Source organism: Amphiura filiformis, chromosome 5 (genome assembly GCF_039555335.1).
Source record: "Amphiura filiformis chromosome 5, Afil_fr2py, whole genome shotgun sequence".
Classification (NCBI taxonomy): domain Eukaryota; kingdom Metazoa; phylum Echinodermata; class Ophiuroidea; order Amphilepidida; family Amphiuridae; genus Amphiura; species Amphiura filiformis.
In genome coordinates, this window is record NC_092632.1 from 35,750,259 (window position 1) to 35,774,178 (window position 23,920).

General features: G+C 43.5%; 2 protein-coding genes across 3 annotated transcripts in view; one reads left to right on the forward strand and one right to left on the reverse strand.

The window, feature by feature from the left end:
• Nucleotides 1-11,212, reverse strand: part of LOC140152154 (E3 ubiquitin-protein ligase HECTD1-like) — a 53,815-nt gene extending 42,603 nt beyond the window's left edge. The window contains 1 exon segment of the mRNA XM_072174454.1: nt 11,031-11,212. The gene's annotated coding sequence lies outside the window, so the exon portion shown is untranslated.
• A 3,267-nt stretch (nt 11,213-14,479) lies between these two features.
• On the forward strand, nt 14,480-23,588 carry LOC140153042 (uncharacterized). Of its 2 annotated transcripts, XM_072175641.1 has the most exons (7): nt 14,481-15,313; nt 16,455-16,559; nt 18,023-18,046; nt 21,229-21,411; nt 21,737-21,826; nt 22,526-22,660; nt 23,062-23,588. In XM_072175641.1, the coding sequence occupies exons 1-7, from the start codon at nt 15,092-15,094 to the stop codon at nt 23,146-23,148; spliced, it is 846 nt and encodes a 281-aa protein (XP_072031742.1). In that variant the 5' UTR covers nt 14,481-15,091; the 3' UTR covers nt 23,149-23,588. The 2 variants fall into 2 exon arrangements, with proteins under 2 accessions (XP_072031743.1, XP_072031742.1); XM_072175642.1 differs by lacking the exon at nt 18,023-18,046 and having other exon boundaries at nt 14,480-15,313.
• Nucleotides 23,589-23,920: the final 332 nt, after the last annotated feature.

The following is a 23,920-nucleotide window of genomic DNA, read 5'->3' on the forward strand; positions in this document are numbered from 1 at the left end:
TCTAAAGATGCATTTATACTCAATCGCTTTTGCAGAAATCTGAATCGCACGCATGATCAGTGTACTAAATCGCCGTCGTATTTGCCTGCTGAGCATGCGCATGAATCGCTGTTTTTCAAAAGCGACACGTATGCCTATTGACACCCTCTGTCGGTCAACGTTCTCTAGAATTGCACACATAACTTGTGCAGTTAACGACAATGATTCAGTCTGATGATGAGTAACCTATGGGTATAAACACAGCTTTACACAATGACTAATTTACATAGGCACAAAAGACCGTGTTCAACTTTTTCAAGCCGTAACAAGCACAACTTCAAGTACCAACAACCAAGTTCAAAAGTAGATGCTTATGGATACTCATTTTATCCACGGACAGTCCGTATCTGGAACAGACTCCTTCAGTTGCAGTCAATGCTCCATCCATCCAGACGTTCCGTCGGCAGCACTCCCAGTTCTTAGGGAGATGCGCCCACCACCCAGCCTCAGAAGTCTCTAAATAGCAGCACAGCATCCGCACCAGCACCTTTTCCTGTATTATACACCTGTTTGATGGCACCCGTCTCCTGAGTTTCTTTATTCTGCACCTTAAGTTGGCACTGCACCGGCCGAGAGGTCATCGGCAAGTTACCTCCTAGTTTAGCCTTCAAAGCTGCTATTTTGGAGTACCGACTGAAGACTGAAGACCAAGTTTCATGACAGTTTATACTAATTTGACCTCAGATGACCCTGGTGACTCTGAAATTACATTCCCAAAATTTGACTCTAAAAAGTGACTATACCTAACAAGTTTCATGCCCATCCGACAGTTTTTGCACACAATTCCACAATGCCTTGTGAATTTCCTGCAAAATTGTAAACAGCACATGACGTTTTGATAGGGAAAACGGAGATATGGAAGTCACATTTTGCATCAAACAGCCGTAAGAGTCAAATTTTCTGAAAGATCAGAAATGAATAACAGCTGCCGTGTTTGTATGCATTATTGCAGTACCGTAAACCGGGGCTACATTGCCACCACCGGGGTAACTTTGCCACCCGACCGGTAAAATGATATAAATGCCTTTAGTGTAGAATACACAAAAATAACACAAGGATTCCAATTTGCCCATGTGAAAATATATTATACTAGATTTCGCGGTTCTCGGGTCGGGCGCTTCTCGTGATAGGCCTATTTCTAATTACCCAAACTCGTTACCCATTAGAGAAACCGAAATTAGTATCTGGACGTGGATATAGGCCGTTACTAAAGTAATGAAATCAATCGCGAGAAACGTGAACGCAAAAACGGTTCATAGGCCTTCCGGAAATAGTCATGTTCTCATAAAAATAGGTCTACATGCACGTGTTTGGTGTGTGCACGTGTTCGGTATCTTATTGAAATATGTGTTGAAAATAAGGCCTATAATTATTGGTCCGATGAGATGCACCTGTTAGTCACACTGAAATGCTTTTCCGATGCGCGGACTGTACTCCGCGCACACTCCCGTTGATACTCAGCGATAGCGCACCGCGAGCACGCGATAGTGCAGCGCGAGCACGCGATAGTGCACCGCGTGAACGCGTAATTCGCGGGACGCGAACGTGATAACGTGATAGCGCGCGGACAGAGGACGGACGGACGGACACGCCGTAATTAGTATTAAGATGCCATATACCTGTACATATATGTAGTTCATATATGGTGGTTAGTAACTTTGGAAAATCATTTTTAAAATTTGGGTTTTTTTTTACACATTTTTTATATTTTGCGAAATATCGACCCCACAGCCGCAAGTAGGCCTACTGACTTTACAAATTCACCCAATGTATACTTTGATACTTTATTATGTCCTTACTACTGAGATAAAATATCAAAACCCTCGACCTGTAGATTTGCACCCTCACAGCCTTGTGAAGTGTTGGGGGCTACTTTGCCACCCCATATCGGGGTAACTTTGCCACCCTAATTTATATGTTACGCCGACAGTTTCGAATAGATTTATAGATTAATTCTGGAATACCCTTCAAACCAGAATGAAATCTATAAGTTAAACGGTTCAAAGGGTGTTCCAGAGTTATCCATACTAATAGTTCTTATTATTTCAGGTCAGATCACATCAGTACCATGGGGCTACTTTGCCACCCAATGTATTGACTTCTAGATTGTTAAGAGAGGTGTTTTGTCATTCCTGTTATATTTTAGAAACCCAAAGGGTGGCAAAGAAGCCTTAATCAAAGGTTGAACTTGCTTAATGCCCCAATGGTTTTCATACTATATATGCAAAATGCACTGGCATATAGCTTTCATAAAACCACCTATATGTAACAATTCATGCAAATATAAAAATAGGGCGTACCACAACATCCAAAAAATGTGGCAAAGTAGCCCCGGTTTACGGTACATTGTACATATATCGAAGTTTAGTCCCAAACAAAAATGTTTGGTAGACTCATAACCGGTGCGATCTTACCTTTCCGATGTTGATTAAGATACTTCTTGCATCGATCCCGAGATGCGGAAAAACCAATAGTCATTTTGTCCCACATAAATGAATAAATAACAAAACCCCGATCCCCGAGTGGACTCACCCATTCGGTGACGCCACACACGATAATCACCCCTTATCCGACTTGGGCAGCCCCTACTCGGCCAAACTTGTAGGGGCGGCCGGGTCGGATAATCAACATCGGAAAGGTAAGATCGCACGGTTATGAGTCTACCAAACATTTTTGTTTGGGACTAGACTCAGTACACCGGTCGATCTTACCGTTCGATGTTGATTAAGATACTTCTTGCATCAACATCTGAAAGATCGATCTAGCAAGTAACCGACGGATGGAGGTACAAGATTGGCCAGCATCTGATAAGGATCGGGAGAGTGGGTAGCATGGTAATCGCGAGGTCAAACTATTTCCCCCCCTCACGGCCGGGAAACAGAAAGACTACGTGAACAGACAAAAACCCTGAACTGAAAGTTCAGTGGTTGAAATAGAAACACTGGTTCTTACCATGTTGGAATTCTGATTGTCCGCAAAACACCTGATACCCAACCACCATATTATCTCCGCAGAATGGCCCTGGAGAACTTATCGCCTGGTCGTTGGTTTACGCTTTTGTAGTAAACCGTGGAAAAGGACGACGGGTTCTTCCAAGACACAGCCTGACAAATCTCTTCTATGGGGACCCCCCTATGGTAGGCCCACGAAGATGAGATAGATCTGGTTGAGTGGGCCTTGGGGCGGCGTCTTTGCCGCCCGAGTCCACCAACACCTGGACCAGCCACCGTGCCAGAGTCTGTTTAGCGGCTGGACCGTGCGGTTCTGCGCGAGTGATAAATAAGCGGTCATGAGCCCCTCTTAAGGTTTGTGTTCGGCCAAGGTAGTGCTGTAGCGCCCTCACCGGGCACCACAACCTGTCTTCGGCTATTGATTGAACCCTGCCCAATACTGGGGAGGAAGAGGCGAGTGTCGGAATGTACCGCTCATTTTTGCAAGGAAATCCTGGCGAAGAAACAGCGTCGCTTCGTTGTTAGTAAATACGGAGGCTGACTTCGATACTGCGTGCAACTCTGAGCAGCGCCGTCCAAGCCAACGCCAGAAGAAAGGCCGCCTTTAAGAGTGACGTATTTAAGGGTCGCTTTTGACAGGGGCTCAAAAGGGGACCCTTAATATACTCCAAGACTGTGTTGAGGTCCCATGGAGGGACCACCTTCCTTTCGGCGGGCGCGTTGAACATACCGTCGAGAAGAAGACTTAGGGACCCATCTGAATTGATAGTCGACCCGTCTTGAATCCTCGATGAATCGAGAGAATGGCTGACTTATAGTTGGCTATCGTTGCCTGCTGAAGTCCTGACCTGAACTTTTCTGTCAGAAAATCTGCCACTAGAGGCACAGAGGCTCTAGTGGGAGATGTATTTCTCTCATCGCACCATGCGTAGTAGGGAGCCAAAGCGCTGACTATACGTGACGGAGGGTAGACTCTCGTCTACCCCGGCGATGAAGAAGCAGCTTCTGATGAAAAGCCTCCCTCCGCCGCACGTTCCTGATAAGGGCCATGCAGCTAACTGCAGGTGCTCTAGTGGTAGACTTGGTACCTCTCCCGGGCATCCGGAGTAGATTTGGTAACTCGGGGAGTACTCGCGGCTGTGCCGCTAGTAGATCCACCATCGGTCGAAACCACAGGTGTTTCGCCAGAACGGTGCTATCAGAATGACGTTGCAATCCTCCCTCCCGATCTTGGTCACCACCCTTGCGAGTAGCGAGATCGGGGAAAGCGTAAGCAGTCATTCCTCCCCAGTCTCACGGACAGAGCGTCCACGGCGAATGCCTGTGGGTCTGCGACCCTCGAGCAGTACACCGGCAGCTGATGATTGCGATGAGATGCGAACAAATCTATCGAGGGGTGGTACATCACCTCGAAGATCGTCTGGGCGACCTGCGGAGCAAGGGACCATTCTGTAGGTCCCGACACCTTTCCTCGTGACAGATCGTCCGCGAGGATGTTGGTGACTCCGCTATGTGCATCGCTCTCAACGTAATCTGCCTGGCCTTGCACCACCCTATCAGGCGAAAGTGCGTGCAGGCACAACCGTGGTGACCTTGTGCCCCCTTGTCTGTTGAGGTAGGCCACCACGGTTGTGTTGTCCGCTTGGACAACGATATGAGATCCACGATCACCTTCTCGAAATGCTGGAGAGTTCTCTCCACTGCCCAAAGTTCGAGAAGGTTGATATGGAACTCCGTCTCCGTGGCCGACCATAGGCCCGAGACTGAGTCCCCGTGGATGTGGCCCCCCCAGCCCAGTTTTGACGCGTCGGTCGTCACTACGTGGACGCACCGCTGGTGCAGGAACCTGACACCTTGAGTCAAATTGGGCTGATGGGTCCACCACCAGAGTTCTCTCGCGCGATCTCCGACATCGGAACCGCGAGGATATTGGGTGACGACTGGGCCTGTAAAAGGCAAAAAGGTGTAGTTGTATAGGCCTCATGTGGAAGCGGGAGTACGGTACGAGGGCTACCGTACTGGCCATAAGGCACAAAACCTTCATCCATGCCACAGCGGGTGCTCCCTCTGACTCGCCAAGAGTCGGGCACACCTCGCCATGTGCGTCACCCTCTCGGGTGAGGGCGCCGCGACCCCCTCCTTGAGGTTGATCTGGGCCCCTAAGAATAGTGGTGTCTGCCTCGGGACCAAATTGGATTTCTTGACGTTGATCAGAAATCCCAGGTCCCGCACCGTACGGACTACTAACTCCACGAGACACTGTGTCTCCAGTGGGGTGCGTCCGTAAATGAACCAATCGTCCAGGTAGCAACACATGTTGACTCCCCTGCGCTTCAGGTACGCTGCCACCGCCCTGACCAGGAGTGTAAACACTCTGGGGAGGTGGACAAGCGAATGGCAGGCATCGAAACTGGTAAGTTTGACCCTGTACCTTGAAGCGTAGAAACCTCTGATCTTGAGGTGCGATCGGAACATGCCGATATGCGTGCGAGAGATCTAGCGATGCCGCCCACATACCCTTGATGGGGCAGGCTAGCACCGAAGCGAGAGTCTCCATTCTGAACCTCTTGGGCCTGATGAACTCGTTCAACGGCTTGAGGTTCAGAATGAACCTCCAGTCGCCGGTCTTCTTTGGAGCCAGAAAAAGCGTGCTCCAAAAACCCTTGGTGAAAGGGGGTAGACCGGGACAATCGCTTGCCGTGAGAAGCTGAGTGACCTCTGACAGTAGTGCCCGACGCTGGGGGCCGTCTGGCGGCACTACCGTGGACCTCTGAATTGTGCAGGCGCACGAGGGTGGCTGGTAAATTCCAGCCTGTAACCCCACTGACCACTGACAATACCCAGGCGCCCGGTGAGATGGCATGCCATCTCTGGGCGTAATGCACAGCGGCCGCCCACAGGGGAATCCCTGTGGGAAGTCAAGGCCTGCCGGCATGGACTGTCGACCGCCGTGCCCTCAGGACCGATCTGGTTTGCCACCCTTAGAAGAACGGCTCTTCTTAGGGGCTTGCCATCTGGTCCAGCACTACTCTTGCGCTTCCCAGTCTTTTGGGAGGTGCTGGAGTAGCCTCGGGCTCGGGTGTAGTCTGTGGTGCTGGCGTCCTGCTGAAGCCGGAGCTGGCGCTGAAGAACGCTTAGAAGACTTCTTCTTCTTGTGCTTCTTCTTAGCTTTACTGCCCTTCCCTTGGTCAGGGCAGCCTCTGACTTCTTCAGAGTGCTCTCATTGGTGGCCTTCTTTGTCCGGTCCTCAACCGAAGCGCAAAAGGCCTGTCCAAAGAGTAGCCCCTGTCCCACCGAGTCTGACTTCTTCATTGCATCAGCAAAGTCGGAGCCGTAAGTTGACTGGAGGGACAGACAGGCATTCTCCCGGCGGCGAGATGACATCCTATGGGCTAGGCCCATAGAACTCTCGTTGAGGTTAGCTGTTAGCACCGCTAACAGATTAACCTCGCGGAAGAGTTCGGCGTTGCCCGTGGTCGTTCGCTACCTTCCTACCGAGGTGCTCGGCAAGCGTGGTAGCGGACGCTAGAGACTCTGATAAGCGGCGTGCTCGCTTATCGATGAGCTTTAGCTCCTCCTCCCACTGGGGAGAACGACCCGCGCCTTAGCCGCCAGCGGCAGGCGCTGGCAACGTCTGGATCCATGTCAGGGACCCTGAGGTAGGTTTCAGTAGTCCTCCTGCGAAACACGCAGTGGAAGCGTGCAAGCACGCGGCGTCAAGCTCCAGCGAGCCTGACAGCCCACTGAAACCTACCCTTGAGGTCCGCCGGGAATGCAAGTGCGGGCGACCCTTGTGTGGACGCGCTTAGCTGGGCATCCTACTGAAAAGATGCCCTGGTCCTCCTGAACGGACTCCTCCTGAGAGAAAGCCAGGCCCAAACCTTGGGCCACACGGCTCATCACCTCAGCGGTGTCCGCAGGCAGACCATTGCTAGCGAAGTTCCTCACGGGAAGCGGGGAAGGATACCTGAAGCTAGCTGCACAGTCTCAACAGACTGTGAGTCGCTACTGGTTTCATCTTCCGACTCCTTTCCCGCGCCTTCAGACTCTGACTCACTCTCTGATGAGGAAGAGGTCTGACGACGGGCATCTGAAGGTGGACAGGGAGGTGTCGCCACCGTGTGGCTAGCCAACTGAACACCAGCAGAAGAGGGAGTACTCCCGCTAGACCCCGAGATGCTAGCTATAGCACCCCGGGATCCGCTGACGCTCTCGCTGCTGTCGCCCTAGCCATAGCAGTGTGCGGCCTACCCTGAGCTGTATCAGGGTTAGCCACTCGCCGCCGGGTTGGGTAACAACTGGTGGTACGGCTTGCCCAACGCTAGGCGGCACTTGCCACGGTGGAAGACCGTGGAAGAAACCACCCTGCGGCGGATACCACGGGCATACCCTGTTGGTAGCTGACCCTGAAAGGATCCGCCACCAGGGAAACCCCATGGAAGCAGTACCAGTACCGCCTCCCCCTGTTGCCACAGAGACTGTGGTAACCAGGACGCAAGTACTGCGGTACCTGCGTGGTTGTAGCGTAGGTGCCCGGTAGGGCTCCCGGCTGCGTACCACTGTACCCATGCCTCACAGCGCCCCGCTAGAGGATCAAGCCGTGTGTATGGGTACCCGCCATACTGGCTGTCCCTTGGCTAAAAGGAGCTTGCCTAGTATCACGGGTAGCTGGCGTGTATACCCTCGATCAGTCACCTCGCTACCTGAATAGGCAGTATCAATCAATGGAGCCATGCTCCGCTGAATAGATAGTGATCGATCATAAGAGGGTAATTGACCCATTGACTGTAATGGATCACCCACGCTCTGCTGGCTCTCGAGGACATAAGTGGGTTGTTGATCAGCCAGGCTGTTCAAACTACCTACCCTAACCTCTTGAGCCTCGCCCAAGGTCGCTGTGTGTGGCGGACCACTCACGGCAGCTATGGGCGCGTGCATAGTGGCTACCACTGAAGTCAAGCCGTAGCTCGTCTCGGTAGCTGCCACTGTTTGCACTTGGGTCGCTGTCCCGTGCGAGACTGCGAGCCCAGCCCCGGTATAGCCGCTAGCCAGTCCCGGAGGACAGCCGGCAGCCATTCCAAGGCCCAGGGAAGCACTCGGCGGTCCCACCATGGAACGCTGCCGTGTGACAACCCCAGTTGGTTCTGCTAAGACTACACCTGAAGCGTTAGCCCGGTATCGTCTCTGCTAAACCCATGCACGTTTTCATTCGACCCTTGCGGGAGCGAAAGGCGTGCTGCGTGCCGTGGATCAACCCAGGCAAGCCCGGGTTCCACTGGCACGCTGCGTGCTACAGACCGGCCGAGGCAAGTCCGCTGCACGCTGTATGCTAGGATTCAACCCAGGCAAGCCGGGTACCCTTGGCATACTGTCCGTCGCCGGCTACTTCCGCGGGTGCTAGACCCGCTCGTTCGCCAGCAATAGACGGGTGTCCACCTGCAAGAAGCTCGCTAGAGATCTCACTGGTAGACTGGTACTCGCCTGTTAGGGCAAGTACCGCCTGCTGCCTGCTACTAGCTTAGGCGTAAAGTCAGTGCTTTCGCTGGCTGCTAGGCCTTCGGGCTCTCTAGCAGTCCCCGGAGGGTCCGCCTGCTTGCCCGGGACCGGAGCCCCAGAGGTTACCTTTAGCGTGGCCCTTGCCTGCCTCGCTAGTACCTACCATATCAATCTTACCTGTAGGCCTCTGTTTCTTAGTCTTCGTCTTCTGTCTGTGTCGAAGACCTAACGAGCGCTACTTTCTACATCCTCGAAGTGGATGTCCGATAAGCCTATGCAAAAGGAAGCACACTTATTTGATGTAGAGCAAGCCCTGTGGGAGTAGCAGAGTGGATGCGGGTCCCACTCTGGTACAAGGAAGGCATGATTGACAAGGCCTAGACATTGTAGTAATCGGGAGCGTACAGCACTACCCCCGAACACAAGCTCAAGCCCAATAAACAGACCCACACGCACAGTGGCTGACGCTGATGTAGTGGTATGATATAAAAATCTATATACAAAGGGATGAAAAACTGAAAACCTTTTGGGGAAGATTTGTCAGGCTGGTCCTTCGAAACCCACCGAACTCTTAGCAGTAACTCAAGGCGTCATCAGACGCGTACTGAAAGATATAACGATAGAGCACACCATAAACATAGCGATAATCACTCACCATACATGTATACACAGTACTGTACAAACATCTATTGTAACTTACTAGTCTGTTATAGTTGTTTTACGTGAGAACAAAAATAAAATGGCGCCCTAAGGGCGGCCATTTTGAAAATGTGTCCCGTGATATGAACGGAAACACACATACAAGCTAAGTTTTTGGATCGTTTTGTCACTTTTCTAGCGAAAAATGTCGTCAAAACTATCTCCCTAGCGACTATACTGGTTGGTTTTTACCTCAGTGTAACAAACAAACTGTATATCTCAAATCCTTTGGTTCGTAATGATACTTAGCGTTGGTAAAGAAAAATCCACACGTCTATCTCATCTAGAAACCAAGGAGGATAAGGGGTGATTATCGTGTGTGACGTCACCGAATGGGTGAGTCCACTCGGGGGATCGGGGGGTTTTTTGTTATTTATTCATTTATGTGGGACAAAATGACTATTGGTTTTTTCCGCATCTCGGGATCGATGCAAGAAGTATCTTAATCAACATCGGAAACGGTAAGATCGACCGGTGTACTGAGTCTGCAAATTTGTGGTTTCATAATTATGTTATTTACAATAGTGTTTTCAGGAAGCTTAAATTGACATGCCGGAATGCTAGCCAATCCACCGTAAAAGAAAGATGGCGAATTTTTCGGGTGCATGACCAATCATGCAGGCATAACGTATAAATTCCTTATTTATGCCGGCCTTATCATAACACTATATTATACAATTAAACACCTAACAGGACCTAATATGTGTTTTAACCATCGCATACACGTGCGATGTCAAGCGTGTACATAGCAATAGGACCTTTGGAATATGCGCTGGACGGCTAGTACTAACTGGCAGTACGCTTAAGGGGTTGTGCAATAATTATGTGTACCCCGGGGTGGTGAATTCTCAACATGCCAAAAATCGCTTGCACTCCCCTTTGGCCGTGCCAAAAATCTTTGCCCCCCCCCCTTTTGATGTGCCAAAAAAACCCTTTGCCCCCCCTTTCCACGTGCCAAAAAAATCGTTGCCCCCCCCCCTTTACACACTAAGATTTTGGGAAATCCAAATTTAAAACCTTAAATTGTATATTAATGCGAATGCAGCGAGCAGGAAATTTTGCATATTTGAACATGTTCCTAATGTTTTCCTACACCTTTTAAGGGCGTAATATTCTCTCGGTCGGGACCACGTCACATCCATTCATGCATTGGAGTGAAAACAACTTATCGCATATTTTTATTTACAGTAGTGTGATATCTTGTGATACACTCCAGAGTTCAGTGAATGCAAATGTTGTTTTCACTCCGGTGCTATTGTCAGCCGGCTCATGCCCGGATGTCCGACTGACAGAATAGAAACGGTGCCCAAAATATCTGTGCCAAAAATCGCTTGCCCCCCCCCCTTAGTTTCGACCTGCCATAAATCGCTTGACCCCCCCTCTTTCGACATGCCAAAAATGCTTGCCCCCCTTTTGCCCTGCCAAAAAATCTTTGCCCCTCCCCTATAATTCACCACCCCCGGGGGTACACATCACATGTCATAAATAATTATTGCACCACCTCCTATTTGTAAAAAATCTGGAAAAAATAATATTAAACACAAAAATTAATAGCAATAGTTAAACCATGTAAAGTAACAGTAAACACAAACTCACAATAAAAGTTCTCAAACCAAGTAAAGGATAGCGTCTAGACGAACTAACCTACAGGGAACAAAGAAGTTACAGGACAATAAACATGAAGTGTTAATTATACATGTAAATGTACATGTACAATGTACATATTGTTATAAAATAGCACAAATATTATGTACACAAAAACAACATGCATGATATGCATGCAACAAACAACGGGGAACTTCACAACACAAAAACACACTGTGAAAATGTATTATATTGACTTACTTGGAGGGAGAAATCCCTTTTAAATGTAATATTTCCAGAAATCACGTCATTGGGAATATCTTGATTTCAGTCAACACAAGAATCATAAATATATCGTACAATTTACAGTGAAATAAAGACGGAAGGATTCGCCACAACAGACGAGGTCGCCGGTCGTCGACTTTTAATAGCCTCGTTTTGGTGTAATTCGCGTCGGTGTCTTCCGTAAGGAAATTGGATTGACTCACTGATGAAAACCAACCAAATGCACCACATCATGATTGTGTACAACGTGACAACACAAATAAAAGACTTGAAGTCAGTCTACTTGTACAACAGTACAGCAGAAAAAGTAGACTTACCCAAATCTGTGTAAAAAACTTATGCTCGTAGTCATGTGAATTTATTCATTGAAGTTCATCATGTCATGATGATGATGCATAATAATTCATATGGAATTTTTCCAAGGAGATGATGAACTTTAAATTCCCAACTCAGTCACCCCAATTATATGCGTACAATGACATTTGAAATCATAAATTAATAAACAAATAATCAAATAAACAAAAAATTGATACTACTACTAGTATAAAAAGGGTCTAACTAACTAACTAAATAAATAAATAAATAAATAAATAAATAAATAAATAAATAAATAAATAAATAAATAAATAAATAAATAAATAAATAAATAAATAAATATAAATAAATAAATAAATAAGTATATAAATAAATAAATAAATAAATAAATAAATAAATAAATAAATAAATAAATAAATAAATAAATAAATAAATAAACAAATAAATAAATAAATAAATAACTTGTGAAATTTTGACACATTTTAATGTTTTTGCAAAGCTTGCCAACAATAATTATGGAAAACTGAAACAATGAAACTTTCTAGTTCTGGAGAAAATTTACGATACTTTGAGATAAAACAGATTGAGAAATACACCCTTTCCTAACTCTTTTCCAATCCAGTTCGTCGATATTATTGAAAATGGCTAAATTTAGTTTCACAAAAGTAACATTCCATTGTCTATCCATGTATTTATGGAGTGTTCGTGAATTCTTTCAGGGTTGGTCTTTCAGACGCATTATTTTGGCACATAATAATGGTCTGTACGCATGCGTGACCAAGGGGTGTGTTTTTAGGGCGCACACCACCAATTCAGCGTCCCATTAAAACGCACGTGAAAACACGCCTTTTCTTTGCGCGATTTTAGGCCTTTTCGGCAACAATTTGACTACAAAAGTACTACCAATCGATTGCAAACCGATGAAAATTTAATATATGTTTCAATGTACGGGTAGTCTTGTGATTAATTTTCGAGATATGGGCGCTTAACCAGCACCATGACCATTTTCGACCCCTTCTATACCCTGAAAACCCGTTTCTGGCCATTTTTCAATCCGCGGGCCTACTTCATTCAAAAATTGTGTTTTGCAACTTTTTGGGCGATCCAAGTTCATGTATAGGTCTCAATCTTTTATTTAAGCTATAACATGCTTCTCTTTTTGATTACAAATCCACAGAGAGGCACAAACTACCTCAAAAATGATTCTGTTTTTACCGGAACTCATTAGGGTTACACAAATGGCGCATTGATTTGGTGGTGTGCGCCCTTTAGGCAAGGCATGCAAGCCTACGCGAGTGACGCATTTAGGTCTAACAAACACTGATTTTCAAGAATAGTTTTCTGAAACTGAACAACTTGTTTAGGGTACCTTTTCAAATTTTTGGCACATTACGAATCCAAAAAGGGTATATTTTTTCATTTTTACTGTAGCCAAAAAACTCATTAGGGGGTAAATTTTATATTAAATTACCTTATGATTAAGGGCCTAAATTTGGTGGTATAGGGTAAAACTCGTTTAGGCCTTTAAAGAAAATTTGGTCACGCATGCGTAGACTATCATACTTGAGTGGCCTCCCTGGGCCCGGCCCCTGGGGCTGTTGCGACATTGTAAATGCCCGCCTGTTTACATTTTATCAACACTTCGGATATTTTCCAAGGGCTGGGGCTAAATTTGACAATCATTCCGCTAAAGTGCCCCCGGGGGGCACTCCAATATGAAATAGGGCTGGCACTGACTTTCGCACTAAGGAGCCGCATGATTCGGTGAGAGCAAAATCAAAAAATATGGGGTCATTGGGTGAGAGCATGATTTTTGGCATTCGGTGAGAGCAAAATGTAAAAAATATGGGGTCATTGGGTGAGACCTTTTTTTAAATGGAATCTTTGGATGAGAGCCGAAACAACGCCACAAAAACCTCGAAAATCAAATTTCTAGTTCTAAATGGCTTCAAAATTCATTTTATTTTCAAAATAAGTAACAAAATCAGTGAAAATGAAACTGAGTTGCTGTTCAAATTGAACTCAGGTCTTTGGGTGATCAAATGGAAAAATAAGTAAAATAGGGGGTTTTCGGGTGACAGAGCATGTGTTCGTAAATATGGGGTCTTTGGGTGACAGCAATGCTGAAAAGGGGGTCTTAACAGCCCTACATACGCGTCACCTCCAAAGTTGGAGTGCACCCCCGCAGGGTGCTCCCAAAATGAAGTTCCCGGTCTCATCCAGGGCCCTGGTTTCATCCTTAGAGAAACTTTTTATGTCATAGTCTTTTAAAGGTCCACAACTTTTTGGTCCCCTATGTTTTTACTTTTACCAACCCCCACCAAAGTATTTCTGAACACTGAAGCCAAAAGGAACAACTTTGCTCCTGTATTTTTAGTAAATCCTCCTTGTATCAATTCATCATTTTGAAATGATTCATTTCCATGAGCAGAACCCCACTCCGGAGCAGCACAATTGACCTGCTGAAAATTGCTGATAATTGCCCTCAATATTTATATCCTGATTAATAAGCTATTTTTCAGCTGAGGGCGTTTTCACTGTATTTTTTTAGCTTAGCATGGTTTGTGCCATAGGTGCCAGACCGGAATCACTACTCAATAGCTCTTGATTAAAAGAGTTAGGCCTATGTCAGGAAAGGGAGACACGTTTTTCAGAGTAGGCCTATGCTGCCAAGCCATATATGTTTTAAAAAATGAATACATAAATGAAATATAATTTAATTCCCTTTATCGGCCTACCATCTCTTGTTCGTGATCAATATAATTATAGGCTCAAGTTCCATTTCCATCTTCAGGTTTGAGTGATGATATGAATTATGATAGACTAAGTTGTGTTTTGTAATTTCATTTCAAAACCTTTATTTAAACACGGTAAAATCAGATTCAACATAAATGCATATTTTATCCGTTTTCTGACTTTATTACTATACTTTACATTTGATTTGCTGTTTCTGCATGCTATTTCATTTGATTTAGGCCTACAATGTAAAAAAGTAAGGAAACACGACTCAAGAAGGCGTAACAAAATGTTTTGTTATGTTAATATGTCAATATCCGATAGTGTGTGAAGGGAGGGCAAAGTGCAATCGAGTCACAATGAATGAGGCTAGACCGCTTGACGTGTCCAGGCAACGATATTGGCCACTGACCAGATGAGCTGACCGTCCTAAAAAAAATCATTATAACAACCAGCAACATTATTAAGATCTGAAGAAGAGGAACAAGCCCGACTAGTCGTCAGAAGCCAAGGATAACAATTATTATCACCATCACACCAGGATGAATATGTAGGATTGGAAGACATTCTCACATCATTTTGCAATTTATTCATCACCTTTCTGTGATCACCTTTCGTCTTGTAGTGCTCGAGTGACAGGTTTTATTTCCTGTTGGTTAAACACCGTATCTAAAGCTTCTAAAAATCATTACATTTATTTGTCATCTTCAATGACGATCGACAAAATATGTATTGTAATTCTTCAGTATATACACATTTGTTATGAACACTAAATCAATGATGGGAAAATAAGCAGTGGACGACGACAATTTTCTAGAGATGCAAATCCTCATGTTTGTTGTGGATAAACCGAAGGAGTTTTAACACTATATATTTAATTGGCTTATAAATAGTATTATTATGCTTCTAATTGATTCGTGAAGTAAGAATTGTGGACATTCTCCTTTTGAGACTAACAACTCCAACTCCAACCCAACCTTGTCATCATGTCTGGGGGATGGCATGATGAATGGACTCCGCCTGAAACGGAAGAGGAGAAGAAAGCCAAAGAAACAGAAGCAAGAAATGAAACGAATAAGGAATTTGTACATTTGCTGAAAGAGAAAGAAACTCTCAAGGGTGCTTTAGACGAGAAAGAAAAGGAACTTAACGCTGTCAAAGGAAGGAATTACGAATTGCTGCAGAAAAATGAACAGCTAGAGAAAGAGGTACAATAATTGTGTTATTTGAAAACTTAAACATGATTTTCATGTATAAGAAGACTAGTTATGTTAAAGTTCATAACATAAAACATAATTCATCTTCATCCTTATTCATCTTCATCTTCCGATCCTCATCTTCGTCTTCATCTCATCAAAATCTTCATCCTCATCCTCATCTTCATCATAATTCTCATCTTCATCTTCATCTTCATCTCCATCTTCATCATAATTCTCATCTTCAGCTTCAGCTTCATCTTCATCATAATTCTCATCTTCATCATCATCATGTCATCTTCATCTTCATCATAATCCTTATCTTCATGATTATTATTAACATCATCATCACAATATTTGCCGTTGTCGGAATCGTAAAGTTAGGGTCTTGACTGTATTGGCTATGTATACGGGTTTTGATCTATTATTCTTTAGAGATCTTTTACCCGAAGTATTTTAATACTTCGGGTAAAAGATCTCAAAATGGGGTTTTTTTTAACATTTCACAAACAATTCAATCCCATTCGATGTGACCCCGGGGTGGGGCACTTGCATGTTAAGGTGGTATGGGTAGTGGCGGCGCCAGGAATTTTTTTCGGGGGGGGGGGCATTGAGGGAGAAAAGTGAATTTCAGGGGGGGCAAAATCACCAAATTTTGCGCAAAATTTGCAATTTTGGATTTTTACTGGGGGAAACAGGGGGGCAAGAGTTCTGTCTGGGGGCAAGATTTTCCCCCACCACCACCCCACCCCCGTGGCGCCGTCACTGGGTATGGGTATGGTCCCATCAGGCACAGGCTCTAGCTCTCCGGTGGCAGTTCCGAAGATTTGCTGTTGGGGATCATGCTCCGCGCAGTTCTTTGCTCACTTTTAGTGAAACTCACAAAATTGTGGCTCTTTAGCTCAAATTTGAACATTTGTAGAATTTTCTCAGCCTTACAATTTGGCAAAAAAATTGACTTTACTAAACCCCAACAATATTTTTGAAATTTTAGCTCAGAAGCCGCTATTTGCCTGATAATCAATTCTCATCCGTTCCTAAAGGTCTGCACCGCACACCATATACCAAAATGACAGTTTAGTGTCCGTTCCCATTTCCCCTGGCCTTGGAATTTGAACATATATCATAACCATATTTTTTCATCCATCTTTAGTTGGCAGAGTTGAAAGCAGGAAAGAAATCTGAAGAGAAAGCCAAGAAAGCCGCAGCAGCAGAGAGATTAGCAGCAGGGCCTCCTCCACTTGGTGCATCTCCACGGGTCAGTATGATGCGTAATTTCGTAATATGTTGTATCAGAATATAGGCCTACGTCATCTCTTTCCAAAAATTACATTTTTACCACTGTGATTTTTACCTTCTCTGTAACATTATATTTTCTATTAACTTTTATCAAAACTTAAATCAAAACTACCATCCGTATACAAACATGTAATACAGGCTACATATAGCCTACTCCCCGAGCCTACTTCATGTTCTACAAAAACACAGTACCGTTAATTCTGGAATATAAGCCGCGGTTGGAGCAGTCGAAGACAGAAACATTACCACACTCAGTAGTACTAGATTTTGATTCTTCTCAGTGGAATAAACGAACTAAATTAATTTTATTAAATGTGTTAAAACAGTCGGTGACGAATTAGGCTGCTTTCTATACAATGTCAGCAATTGTACAAGTAATGGATGAGTCCGACAAAAGTTCAACAATAGATCCAAATAATTTGTTAATTAATTGTACAAGTCATAAACTATATATATTTTGGGCATGTCAAGAGTATCCAATGTTGCATTTTGAAGAGGCAGGCTTTTCAGTAAGCATCATTGATTTGATTCATCATTTTGATACACCCTGTACCTGGGTGTAATTGCACACAAATTACACGAAAATGGTTTTTTTTGTCATGGAACATAATTATACCTTGCAGTGAAACAAAATACCACATTTAATTCTGTGAATGCAAAACTTTTTTACTTTTTGCTATAGTGAGTTTCGTAATCTATAGACTATTGTATTCACATGATGTAAGTCAATGCCGACAAAGGTAACATTATACTACCAATGTTAAATCACAAACGATTCAGTCATTGTAGAATAATAGTCAAGTTAAATTAGTAATTTTCACTTCTGATTTTGCACTTCAAGAGCACATTCTTGAAAACAAAACCCAAAAGGAATGATAATATTTTAAAACAAAACTGCTTCATCAAAGATTGAGAAACAACATTTCACTTCACTTCACACATAATTACGATGTAACAAAAAACTTTTGATTCAAAACTATCAATTTCATTGTGTCTGATCTTCAAGAAAGGATGCAGGGGCGGCGTAGCCAGGGGGAGCGCGGGAGGGGGAAATTGTCCCCCACATAAATTTTTCAGGGATAAAATTGGGACAGCAAAGATTAAAGTGTCCTTTAAAATGATTTAAAATGGGACCAAAAATGACAAAATGCGGTTTTCCCCTCACACTATATAAACCCTGGCTACGCTACTGCATTTAACGTCTGTGCTGCATGAGAGGATGACATTCTTGGAGCTTGCCGTTTTGAGTGACTTTATTTTCTTGCTTTTTGTCTTTTCACTCTTTTGTCTTTCATGTGGATTTACCTACATATTCTGTGATTAACAACCAACTATGTGACTGCATTATCACTTTGATCGTGTTCATCTATCATTTCTCTGTGTGAATTTATCTTTGATGTGTGATAACCATTTTGACTGTAGAATGGAACACAGACACGTCCAAAGGTAGGCTGTTTTCTCAGGGTTTATCAATTAAATTGTAACATTCTCACCTATACGGTTTATAAGGGGTGGTGCAATAATTATGTGTACATCTCAGTTCGGGGGCACTGCTAATTCAAAGACGTCTCTGATATCAAAGACGGGTCAGTGATTTCACATACGGGGGTCTGTGATATCACATACGTCGTGCTTTTTTTACAGTTTGGCACTAGATGCAGCACATCGGAAAGAAGGTGACTGTATCGGAATATGCTTTCCTATGTTTAGCAAATATCTGCCTGTGCAAAAATCATATCTATCTGTGCAAATTCTGACAAATGGTCCCAGAAAACACTTAGATTGGCAAAATCGAGCCATATCCAACGTTTTGAAGTAAAAAAAATCCCAAGTCATGGGGGGAGTGAATATTTTGGCAAGGCAAAAAAGGAGGGAACAATGAATTTTTGGCCAGTCAACGAGGGGGGAGCGATTTTGGCACGCATTGTGGCGGCAACTTTTCAAAAATATATTCAAAAATGACTTGAAAATGGTAGGCCCCTACGGAAACGTTCAGGCCTAACCTCGTGGCCTGACTCTTGCACAAGTGCATGGGATGAATTCGGAGAAATATGGACACTTGTATTTTATTGATAGGGGTAGGGTTATGTTATGATTAGGTGGCTCAAAATAGATCAACAAATTACGGTAAACCAGGCGCGTGCCCACTGCCCATGGAGTGGGGCTTTGGGGCCTGCAGCCCCGGGTCTTAAAAAAATGAGGGAGACAGAGAGAGAAAGAGAGAGATAGGGAGAGGAAGGGGAGTGACAGAGCAGTGGCATAGCCAGGCCCGGTTTTTTTATGGGGTGCTGATTTTGAAAAAGTGGTTCTTTTTTTTTTTTCCAGGGGCGATTTTGTAAAAGTGGACCTTCTTCACAAACTTTGGACCTTTTTTTGACTAAAAAAGCATAAATAACATATTTTTTTGCTCGCTACGGTCGCAAATTAGGATTTTTTGAGGACTTTTGCCCCACTGCACGGCCCACTCTGCGTACAGGCCTGGGCATAGCCAGTGGGCAGTACAGTGCCCCCTAAAAAAAGGGCGGAAAAGGGAGGGAAAAGGAAAAGGTCTACTTTTTCGGTCTGATTTCCCAAAAATTGAAAGAAATATCCCGACAACTGAAAACATATATAACATAACTGCCAATACCGGGACGAAAATGTTACAAAAATCAAGACAAAATATTAGCAAAACCGGGTTGAAAATTTTGTTTTGCCACAGCCACCCAGGCTCATTTCAATATCCGGGGATTTTAGGCAAACGAAAGGGGAAAAGTAGAAAGAAAACAAGGAAGAAAACAAGAAGAAACGAGGAGTACGGTACGTTCTGAGTCATTGCGCATCATAATTATGTTCATGCTTGAAATTTGTGACACTGCCGGGAAGTCGCATCCACTGGAAATCCATTCTAAAATACATATTAGGCCTATGCATTATCATGACATGGTAATATGGCCTATATTATAGGCTATGCTTAATCGTGATGGTCGGAAAAATTAATAATAGGGGCCTAATGCAAAATGAAGCACCAATTGGCTTTTAGCTTGAGGATAATATCCCCCTCACAAGTCGGGTCCGTTGAAATCTGTTATGCCCAAAATAATACGAATAATAAGTGTAAACTTTTACACCAAATGACTTTATTGTGCCTTTAATAACTTTTTGAAAATAATTCTCCAACATCTGAGGGAGCACATCCCCCTCAGGCACCCTTCTCTGTCAAAAAAGAAAAGGCTAAGGGACGCACCATTAGATACTCAGGGGTCGGGGGAAGACATTTTTTTTCGGCGCCGAAGGCGGCAAGTTTTTTTTTTAATTTCATGCATTTATACAGTTAGGTGGGGAAGGTTTTTTTTTTTTTAAGTGTTGGCGGGGAAAGTTTTTTTTTTTTTTTGCTCATGTAGTGGGGGAAGTTTTTTTTTTTTTGAAAAACTTCCTACTCCCCCCTGAGTATCAAATGGTGCGTCCCTAACTTGCATTTATCCATATAGGCCTAATTGAGCAGGTTCATACCCATGCAGAAGTCAGGTCCGCAGGAAATTTGTTAGGAATTATAGGCCTATCTTTCATAGATATAATGACTATAGGCCTATTATAGCACATCCCCCTCAAGCAAAACAGAAAAGCCTAAACTTAGGCTGAATTGGAGGAATTATTGAGCACGAGTGTTCATATAGGCCTAAAACTAAAATTCGCGGCTCAGTTGGAAATCTGTAAAAAAATATATGCTCCGAAAATAACCAATAAACAGTTTTGATGTGTCCGGAGAATTGAAAGTCTGCAAAACGTCGTCGAGGGAGCAAAGTTATTCTGCAGCATTTAAGCTCAATTATGAAAAAGAGCAACATTTTTTTAGCATTCTCCGATGTCTCACGTTCACTAGAAAGAGTGTATCCCGAGCCCGCGATTTAATTCATAAATTGGATAGTAAAATTAACAGGAGCTAGCAGGCACTTGGGCTAGCTACAACCCTGATCATGCTGATTAGGCCTACTCGCAAAATTATTCCCGTTGCGCCAGTTCACGTTCACAATATCGTTTGCGGCTGGGTTTTGAGACTAGGGAGTATGTGATTTATGAGACGTCTTTGAATTATGATACTGTCAGGTGACTCGGCACTGAAGAGTCTTTGATATCAGAGACGTCTTTAAAATTAGCAGTGCCCCCGAACTGATCTGGGTGGTGAGTTTAATATAGGGGCAAATGTTTTGTTTGTTTTTTGGCAGGCCAAAAGGGGTGGGCCAAGCGATTTTTTGGCAGGTCGAATGGGGGGAGGGCAAGCGGGAGGGCAAGCGATTTTTGGCACACATGTTTTGGGCATGCACTGTTTCACTGTTGTCCTAAAAACGTTAGAAACACATTCAAGTATGCATGCAAAATGTCCTGCTCACTGCGGTAGCATTATACGTTAAGACAATTTTGAGGTTTTTAAATTTCTGCTCAAAATCTTGCATGTGTAAAGGGGGCAAAGATTTTTTTGCCACGTCAAAAGAGGAAAAAGGATTTTTTGTTAATAAAAGGGATCAAGTATAAGTTTTTTGTAACTTTTGTAACAGAGTTCAATTTTTGTTATTTTTTATATGCACAGATTAAGATTGGGTTTTTGAAGTCTTTTTGATCTGTAACTGTTCAATTCTTTATTTTTTCAGACTGGGCGTAAGGTATTGTCTAAAAATGCAGTAAAACACGCTAATCCACGTCAGAAGCCTAAGAAAGGTGGAATGAGTAAGTCAGCTATTAATCTGAAATCAGACGCAACATCCATGATATCAAGAGCGTCAGCAGAGGTCGACAAAACAGCACTGGAAAAAGACACATATACGTACTATACTGTAAGTTATAGAGATTCCAACTGGCATCATTTTAGAATTTTCCAAACAATATTGATATCAATGACGACATTATGATATTTTCTGGGGCATGATAGGGGAAAACTTTAAGTGAAATCTGGGTGTGTCTACAGATTGATTATATAACAAGTCATAAACTATACATTCTAATCTATATAGACATTTCGAGAGTATCCAATGTTGCATTTGGAAGAGGTACAGCTTTTCAATAAATATCAAAATTAATGGGTATCGTTTTGATACTGTCTGATAATACTTTTTTATTGAATCATAGTCTAAAACTTACTGTAAACACTTGCTATTGCAGGAAATCGCTGAGAAGTATCCAAGGCTTCAGATTTCGGTACTATTAACGGCAGAAAAGAAGTTTATTGAAGCTGATGTTAATGGAGACGGGGTAAGTACACAAAGAGTAAAATAAGCTATATCACCTTAATTCAAGATTGGCCAAATATGGGCAAACAGTTATGGCGCCCATCCAGCATCCCACAGGAGGAAGAGGGGGAAGGTGTTCCACAAGGCGAGGGGTAAGCTGCCCCCCTTATTCCCATTGGCTACGTAACCGACCGTCTTTCCACACCCCCTTAAAGAAAAGGATTTCATATGATACCAACATATAATAATATGGCTCTTATAGAATTAGGTAAATGAACCAATGGCATACTCCGTCCTTCGGTAGGGACGTTAAGCCGTCGGTCTCGTGTACAGAGAGTCATATAATATACATCACAGTCAGTTTCGAAAAGAGTAGAATAATTAAGCAATAAAATGCAAATAGAAGATTAACAGTGATCCCAGCGAAAGTATGACAAAATTAAAATTGTGTATAAATCCCTTAGAAGTGAAGGACAAGTCGTTAAAATTGTCGTTAGGTGTTTTTTAAGTGAAATATTTGGGGAGAAAAAAACAAGCATTATTGACAAAGTTGAAGCCCCATTGAGAAACATTATAGGCAATACCTTTTACCAAAACATGTTTATATTACCTTTATGACGTTTTAAAACATTGTATTTGCTGAGATTCACGTTGACGAATGTCTAACTTTATTTCTGGCTTGTAAATTGTAATATGCTATGTTCTTCTTTTTTTACTTTAGACAATAGACGCGGATGAACTTGAAAAGATCTTGGAAACGGGTAGTATGATGTTTACTAAGCAGCAAGTCAAGGATATCGTGAAAGAAATAGACAAAGACGGCTCTTGTGATCTTGATTTCATGGAATGTTTAGCAGTAAGTATAATATAAACGGCAAAAATGTGCAGTTTTATAATTAATTACGTAGATATTGTGGCGTAATAATTATCCAAGCGCACATGAAACGTCAGGGAACTGGACGCGGTTTCTTTGTAAACCAATTTTTTGCAGCAACAAAATAATGCAAAATGAATGTTGAGTAAAATGATTGTTATTTTCAATGTTACAGCACTAGGTTTTTTTTTTTTTTATTTTATAATTTTATAAGACATAAGAGAGCACTCGTTTCCAAAGGTGGTGTAGTTTTATACATGCTTTAAGAGAAAAAATTAAGTATAGTCAAACTAATATGGTCTTCCTATGTTATCAACGCTGTATTACGATGTGCTGAACACCTGTCATAAGATCAACAATATCTTTTTCCCTTTTTTTTCCAGGTTATCAACAAACTTCACCAGAACAGGAGTGCAAACCTACCGTCAACATTGGAACAAAACAAGAGCACAGTTTGCCTTATACAGTAATCAAGAAGCAGAAAATCGTAATGAACTTGGATGGTATAAGACTATTGGGAGCACGGTGGCCTAGCGGAACGGGCACTGACTTATAATCGGAAGGTTGCGGGTTCGAGCCCCGGCGATGCCATCGTGTTGTGCCCTTGAGTAAGGCACTTTATCTCGATTACTCCTCTCCACCCAGGTGTTTAAATGGGTACCGGCATTCTTAAATGCTGGGAAGGTAACAGACTCGCTGTAGAGGAGGTGTAGCGATCCCCTATAGCAACATTACATGGAGGAGTCTGGCCCAATCGCCAATGAAAGAGAGATGGGCACTCCGATCACTGTTTATACAGGATCGTCTCCTTTACCTTACCTTATAAGACTATATTATTGATATTTTGTCCACCATATACAACATTCAAAATGCGAAACTTCGGTCGGATGTCCCGAAGGGGAAAAGTCCTTATTAACCCTAACACTGGACCCTACTTTTTGGGATCGGAGGTCAAAGAAGATCCGAAAAAGTCAAGGAGAAGAAGAATTTTTGACTTGGCACCCCCGGGATTCGAACCTTTGACCCCTCGCATGCCAACCACACGATCACGGTCCGGTAGCTACACGGGTTATTGCTGCCCGGCCAGCAATTCCGTGCGCATATGACACTTAGGCTGATTGCGTCATCGCAGACCCTGGGATTCATGCATGCGCATATTTTTTCATCGTAAGATTTTGTAAGATTTTTGGGTGTTAGGGTTATGTCCCTTTTAACAATCTGGTTATAAACCGAGAATGTAAT

Excerpts from the sequence above, each read along its gene's own strand:
- LOC140153042 (XM_072175641.1), top strand. The coding sequence starts at position 15,092 with ATGTCTGGGGGATGGCATGATGAATGGACTCCGCCTGAAACGGAAGAG. Across the intron at positions 16,560-18,022 it reads CACTTGGTGCATCTCCACGG|AATGGAACACAGACACGTCC; the intron begins GTCAGTATGATG and ends TTTTGACTGTAG. Across the intron at positions 18,047-21,228 it reads GAACACAGACACGTCCAAAG|ACTGGGCGTAAGGTATTGTC; the intron begins GTAGGCTGTTTT and ends TTATTTTTTCAG.